Raw genomic sequence first — 7,616 nt, 5'->3', positions numbered from 1 at the left:
AATAAATATTGCATGGTGAATGCATTCCAACTTAAATTATCCGAGTTCAAATGAACAAAGCTAAATGGATGGCCTTTGTATTAGGAAATTTGCTAATATTATTGTCAAGAGTCTTGGAACAAAATTCTAGTACTCCAATCTAGTAAACAATACCAGATAGGAATAGCATATTTAAGGAGGCTTAAATCCTCACAACTATGATTTTGACTGTCAGTCGCTACTTCCAAGCATAGCTTGTTAGAGATGCATGCATGATTCGCTCAAAAAAGTCAAAAAAATCCACTAGGAATTAAGCAACTTATCTATGATGAGCTACGAAGAAAACGATTGAAGCATCTGCATAAGGATATATGGTCGACACGGTTAGCTCCAAAAACTAACATATCTCACAACTATGATTTCTCACTCTAGTAGGAGAATAACATGAATCATCTTTTTGAGTTTGACTCCGAAAGTTTATAGTTTGTGTGATAATTACCTCTGTCTACATGTTAATTTGTAATTTGAAATAACTTCACTTTATATGCTCGTATCATTTTTTCACTTTGTCTTTTAAACTTCAATTTTGGGTATTTGGCACCCTAAATTCTTTTTATACCCTCTATTCTCAAGTTTGTCCCGTTTAAATCCAATAATTAATTACCTTCGCAAAATTAACGAGATACAGTATAGTGAAAATTAATGACAATATGCCATTTTGTTCTAATTGCAATGTCTTAACCTTTTCTTGATCACTTTCAACATTTTGTCATTGATTTATATGGTCACAATCACTCATATTGTTAGCAAAATAAACAAAATAAAAGATGGCGCAAATTAATGACAATTCATTATTTTATTTTTATTATGATATCTTGATGCTTTTGACCACCTTTGGCATATTGTCATTGATTTGTTGGGTCTTCTATGCCGTTAATTTTGTTAAAGTTGTTGTTAATTGGATTTAAATGGGATAATCCTAAAAGTTTATGGTGCAAAGTATTTAAAATTGAAAGTTTATAATGCAAAGTGTCCAAACTTAAAGTTTAGAGTATAAAATAAAAATTTTATAAAAGTTTGAGAGTGCAAATTAAAGTTAGTCCTTGTAATTTTGATATGTACAAAACAATCAGACACACACATAAGTACTGAAGAAAGGAAAGATGATAACCCATGAGTTTGGAGCAGCTAGTAAGCGGGTTATTAATGGCAACAAGAGGTAGCAAATTTGACTCCTATATGAAGCGCCTCGAAAAGTTCTAGATCAGGCCTTCCATTCCCGGGCAAGAGTCGGACTCTGCGAGCGCTCCTCGAGCCGAATTCAGATGAGTCTCACTGAGGGTAGGTATATTGAGTTCTCAAAGGGAAAAAGAAAACAAAAAAAGAAAAGATATATAACAGTATGATTGATATATTGAGAGGTATTAAACAATTAGGAAGCATCATAGTTTCTTTGATTTTCTTAGTCTGACGCTTGAGATGGAAAAATAATTTCAAAAAAAAATCCCAATGTGAAATATAAATATAACAATGAAAATCGGAGGGTGGCAGGATGGGAGTAAGGTGGTAAAATATAAAGAATTATAAATAAGAGATCCAGTTCAAAACCTCCCGTTTACTAAAGAAAAGAAGAAAATCATATGCATAATTTGAACATTCAATGATATGAGGCTGTCTTCTTCTTCTTCTTTTTTCCCCCTTATTTAGCATTACAAAATTTGAATGGAATCGACTCCAATTACCAGAAAAAATCAGGACACACACATATACAAGTGATTTACTGGATTTTTACTAAGTATCTTAAAGAAGTGGTATGATCTTACTAATTTTCATGTACATGTACTTGACATTTGGCGGATTCTTTTGGAAGATTTTTATTACTAGCCTTATCCCAAAGAGTAAGGATTCTATTCAGATAAGGTTTGCAGTTTACATTAATATTTCTAGATTGTGGAGGGGATAATTCTCAATTTTGATGTGCAATGACAAAGACCATCGTGAGGACCAGTTTCCAAATTGAATGAATCACAAGTCTGCATCAATCAAATAAAAACACTACAGCCACATGCTTCACTATGAATCAGTAATAATAGATTTATAATCTCCTTTCCTTATCACCAAAGCCCTTTTTATCTAGCAAGAGGAAATGAGCATATCTATTTATCACCCCCATGTAGGTAATTTGTGCAATAAATATTTTTGACCATTTTTCTCTGCAAGTGACAGTGCACTCACCCTTCTTTTTCCAATCTAGGTGGTTTATGCTGTTGCCAATGAGGGATCACGGTTGGAGATTCCTGAAGGACCTCTTGGTAGGCTTATTGCAGGTAACTGGTTATCCACATATTGTCAAACTCGTAACAAGCAACAACCTCAAGCTCATTTGTGCTTGTTGGAGCTCACCTTTCCTTTTCTCCTGGTTGCAGATTGTTGGGCAGAGCCGCATGAACGTCCTAGTTGCGAGGACATTCTTACCCGCTTGCTCGACTGCGAGTATTCATTGTGCTAATGCAATCTCTTTAATTGTACAGAAACACATAGTAGAGGTGTTACAATATATTCGGCTCAAGCTCAAGTTGTATTTTGTGTGGATTTTCCAATTTTAGGAAGGTAGTATTTCATTTCATAACCAAATTGAAAAAAAAAAAACATTAAGCACTTTTTGTGCAATTCGAAAATTTTACCGTCATACAAATGAAAAGAAAAAAAAAGGAGAAAATGGATCTCTTTTATGAGATTGGAGGAGGTCACAGATTGCCTTCATTGTCAAGAGTTGACGACACTAATGGTTGATGTAGTAGAATTTCATGTACTACATTTCATCGATTTCTGTTGAAATCAAACTCTTAAATGTTACGCATGGTAACTGGATGCATCATATTGCGCGTAGGAAAATAAGTTCCTCATCCCGCGAAGCCTCATCGCATGAATTAATTATATATGACAAAAATTCGAACCGGTTTTCAGTCTTCAAAGCCTATGTGTACATGTCAAAGACCTAGATGCGGGTTACACTCTTTTTTTTTTTAACAGTTACAGATTCACGCTGTACGACATGTTCTTTCGTTATTGCGCATAGGTTGCACCCCAGCCTCTGATCGCTGTGTATCAGTCAGAAATCTGGCGTCTGTGAACAGACGCATCAAAACGGCTTAAAGAATCTGCTCTCATTTCCGTGCTCATATCATTCTCTGGTGCCGGGTAATAATCTCCCCTCAGCTGCATGTCCCTGAGATTTGGGATTCTAAGGAAAAAAGTCATCAAATGTTCATTAGCCGTCCCATGGATAAAAAGTTTCCTAAGGGTAAGACACTGCTGGAGCAGTCCAGCTGCTGGCAGAGATAAACTCCTCTGGTTAACATCCCTGTCTTGTGGTGGCCAGTAATCAAGTTCATTGAGACTTAAATCCCCTATTCCCATCAGGTAAAATCGTTCCCATTGGCTCAAATCCATCTGCTTAGACGGTGCAGTCTGTGCATAACCTATGGTGTCTCCACAATCCAAATGCATCTTGGTTAAGCGAGGATACTGCACCAGAGTGCTCAACCCAAAGGGGGACTGTGTGTGTTTTGACCATTCCCTGCAATCTCCTTCAACCTTGATTTGGATCTCCTCCAGGTTCGGACAATCCTCAAGGCCAGCAGCAGTCAATGGGGTTAGAAGCTCACCTACGCCAATCCAAAGTGAAAGACATTGCAGTCTGTCCCATGAGTTGCTACAAAATCCATTACCGCTGCTGCTGTTAAATTGCAGAGCAGAGCAATTCAGATCAGAGGAGTGTCTGCACCTCTTCTTCTTGCTGCACATGATTTCACTGTCATAATCCCCAAAGTAGTTGACATATCCATCCGACTGGTTCGATGCCCCACCCTGATCCAATCCGTTAAGATCAACATCATACTGAATCCCATCAAATTGATCTACACCATCCCAAATGCAGTCAATGTGGAGCCTCCTAATTCGATCCTGCACCGGCTCTAACGCTTTCAATGACGTTGATGCTTTCAGATTCTTACAACAAGAAATCTTGACATCCACCAAAGTCCTTCGAAGCAAACTAGCCAAAGTCCTCATTCCATTCACGGTTATCTTATTACAACCCTGAACTTCAAACTTTGCCAATCTCCAGCACCCTCTTCCAATAGCAATCAAACCCATATCAGTCAAGTCCGCAACACTCCTAATTGACAAAGATTCAAGCCCTGAACAAAGCGCAACCCCATCCAACTTTGACTCGATCGGCACAGAGATCCCATGAAACTGCCCTAACTTGAGTGACCTCAACTTGGGGCATTTCACTTTCAGCATCTCCAAAGCAGGGCCACTGTCTCTCACATTATTACAAACATCTAAAGCCAGTTCTTCAAGCGATGGCAACCCCGAGAACAACTCAATCAGGGCAGCCACAGTGATCATAGCATCCTCAGGAGTAAGCCCCTCAGACTCAGGATCTGCCCTGGAATTCACCAAAGCCGAGGTATCCGCCAAATGAAGCACGGATAATTTAGGACAATTAACCGAAATCGAAACCAAGCTCTCATCTCCAACGTATCCAATGTACCTAGGATCAAACATACAAGCCGCGCGAAGTACCTTCAAATTAGGACATGATCTTGTGATGTCCATGATTTCATTAAACTTGAACCCTTCGGAAAATGAAGGGTTCAGGAGATCAAGGATGGTTAAGTTTGAGGTTTCAACTAGAGCTGCGGGAACATCATCCGTCCAGCAATAAAAGCTGGACAAATCAAGACTAATGATTGATGTGTTCTCCTGAAACAAAGCTAGCAATTCTTCCCCAGATCCCAACGGGGGCCGCTGGTGCCAGCGGACGAGCTTAATATGCTTTAAACACGGCCATTGACGAGCCAAGAGCTGTATGGTTGATGGGTTTCTGGCGTAGAGGGTCAGGGAAGTGACTGCAGGGAAAGCTTGGTGGAGAACATGGGCTATGAAGGTGGCGGTGGTGGTGGGAGTGTTGGGGGATAACAAGGGGTGGCCCCACGGAGAGAGTAAAGAGAGGTCGAGGTCAGTTACGGATCGGAAACAAGTAGGGAGGAAGAAAAGGTCCCGGATGTTGCACCGGAGAGTGAGGGAAGTGCGGGTGGAGCGCTCTTGAAGAAGCCATTTGCGGCAAACTAAGGCGGCGGCGTTGCGGCTCCGCACGTCGGAGATGGCGGCGATGATATTGGTGAGGATCACATCCGGAAGGTCGTTGACGGTTGTTTGGCAAGTGGCCATGGAGAAATGAAACGAAACGAAACTTTGAGATGGATTGAAAAGTTGAAAGAGGAGGAGGACAAGGAGGAAGAGGAAGGTAAAAGTACTATTATTAGTTTCTGGCCTTTTTTTATTTTTATTTTTTTTTCACTTCTCTTTATTCTAGTCTGGTGCACACTGTACAGTCCGTAGACTGAATACAAGTGGGCTGGAAAATTAATTTTGTTTCTTGGCAGATGTAAGCAATGGGTTGGTGGGTGGGTGGGTGGTGGCAGGGGCTGGGATCACTGCCAATGGGAGAATGGCACATTAGCGACATGGAGGGATTTTGTCTACATTTGGGGGAGGTGACCCATTTCCGTCCCATGGGAAATTGAGTGAGTCATGGAGCTCTGGCCACAGATATATGGTTATGGACTTGGCACGAGAGTGATGATCTATGGGGGAAGTATCTGAATCAGTGACCAGATGAAAACGGCTTATCTCAGTCCCATCTAACTACGTCGCAAGATCAAATAGTTCATCCTTGACTACTCGTGAAACCATCAATTAGACAAACAATTTTAGCTCAATTTCCATTTTGCATTTGGCACCATAAAATTCTCAATTTTCTTTAGCTCTTTAGTAGTACTTTGTACTGCCAATTTGTGGCACATTATCTAGATCAATTGAAAATCAACAAACATTGTAGTAACAATTTTGTGACGAAAAGAGTTTAGTACCTTATACTCTGGATAATTTCGGTGTACAAAGTTCATTTTGTTGATAAATAGCTATCAGGGTTCATGGATTTTCAATTGAATTATATAATATTCGCTACAAATTGATAGTACAAAAATATTGAAGTGCCACAATTTTAGTAGTTTTAATTGCAAACCACGCTCCCGCGTGAATGATCCAACGGTAGCACCTCCCACCGGTGACCAATAGGTCCCAAGTTCGAGTCTCTGCTCCGTTGGATTCTTCCGCGCACATATCGTGCTTAGGACGGGTTGGGGCGCCTGGTCGGGCCACAGGAGATTAGTCGAGTTCCGTAAGGATTGATCCGGACACTCTCATGTAGACAAAAAAAAAAAAAAAAATTGCAAACCACAAATCCATAATAGTGAAGGGATGCGAATTGCCGTTCAAATTGACAACTCATGTGAAGATGCGCATGGAGCCAAAGTAACCTGCTACTGTACCAACGTACGTTTTGCAGGCATTGTGGATTTTTTCTAAGGTTTGAATAATCCTGGTACATTACATTTGAGATAAGATAATAAAAGGTTCATGTCCTTTTGTCGCTCTGGTCACAAAATTCAGCACTTCTTAAGTGCTTTTTCTCCTGGGGCTTGTAGAAACAAAAGATGCCTATGACAACTGAGGCTCAAGGATAAGGTTAACAATGAAGTCAAGATGAGGCTACCGGGAATCATTCAGGTGCATGGGCCAGTACAGTTGATAAGGGCGAACCATTTTTTGGTAGCAAATTGTGTATTCAAATTAATCTTGCTGTCGATGCGAATACTGTATTGATGAGTACTCAAGTGATTTATGGTTCCGAAACAATGCCCTGACATGCTGCTCTCGCTGCTGATATGAGCACTATATTAATGAGCAAATTGTAAAAATTCCTGTAAACGATCTATGATTCGAAGAACATGCCTGTGTGTTAGTAATCGAAGTCAAATCTACTCAAACTTTTCTTTTTCTAGAACTATATTGGTGGGCAACTTGTAAAAACTTATGATTTCAGAGGCATGCCCTGATCTATAATTGTGATTGGATCTGAGTCCACTCAAATTTTTTCTACCAAAAGAAAAATGATTTAATCTATATGGAGATGCAACTTCTTTTTTTTTATGGGTGATTTGTTAAAGTCTCTGTAAGCAACTTATGATCTTGAAAGCATACACTGACCTATGATTGTGATCAGAGTTGAATCCACTTGAACTATTTTCTACCGAAAGAAAAAAAAATCAGCTATAAGGAGATGCAACTTTTTTTCCCTTGGTAAGTAAGTAAGAGGTATTGAATCCAAAACTTTTCGGTTATAATCCCTCTCACATTACTATTCAACTTGACCCTCTCCCTACTTTTATACTTTGTAAGCGGAAAAATTTGGATCCAAAACCTCCTACTTTATTATTATTTTTTCTTTGTATGGAGATGCAACTATGATAGAAGTTCAGAACAATTAATTTTCAATTAAAATACTACTCCTTCCATCCTAATTATTTAGTCATGTTCGGGGAATCCAACTTTGTAACAATAATGGTTTGATTGTGATGTTTGTGTTTCTCTTTTCAATTTTACCTCCACAAATTCAAAATTTAAATTTGAATGGTAACATGCATAAGATTAGAAAGAAGGGTTATATTGGAAAGAGAAACTAAAAGTTGTTTTGACTTTTTCAACATGACAAATATTCTGGG

General features: G+C 39.2%; 1 protein-coding gene across 1 annotated transcript; it reads right to left on the bottom strand.

The window, feature by feature from the left end:
- Positions 1–2,605: 2,605 nt before the first annotated feature.
- On the bottom strand, positions 2,606–5,290 carry LOC113769981 (F-box/LRR-repeat MAX2 homolog A-like). The gene has a single exon (XM_027314325.1). It carries the CDS (start codon positions 5,218–5,220, stop codon positions 3,088–3,090), a length of 2,133 nt encoding a protein of 710 aa, XP_027170126.1. The 5' UTR covers positions 5,221–5,290; the 3' UTR covers positions 2,606–3,087.
- Positions 5,291–7,616: the final 2,326 nt, after the last annotated feature.

Source organism: Coffea eugenioides, chromosome 5 (genome assembly GCF_003713205.1).
Source record: "Coffea eugenioides isolate CCC68of chromosome 5, Ceug_1.0, whole genome shotgun sequence".
Lineage (NCBI taxonomy): Eukaryota > Viridiplantae > Streptophyta > Magnoliopsida > Gentianales > Rubiaceae > Coffea > Coffea eugenioides.
The sequence above is the reverse complement of the archived record's forward strand: the minus strand, read 5'-3'. Positions and strand labels throughout refer to the sequence as shown.

What these genes read in the sequence shown, in the direction of transcription:
- LOC113769981 (XM_027314325.1), bottom strand. Translation starts at nt 5,220, where the DNA reads ATGGCCACTTGCCAAACAACCGTCAACGACCTTCCGGATGTGATCCTC.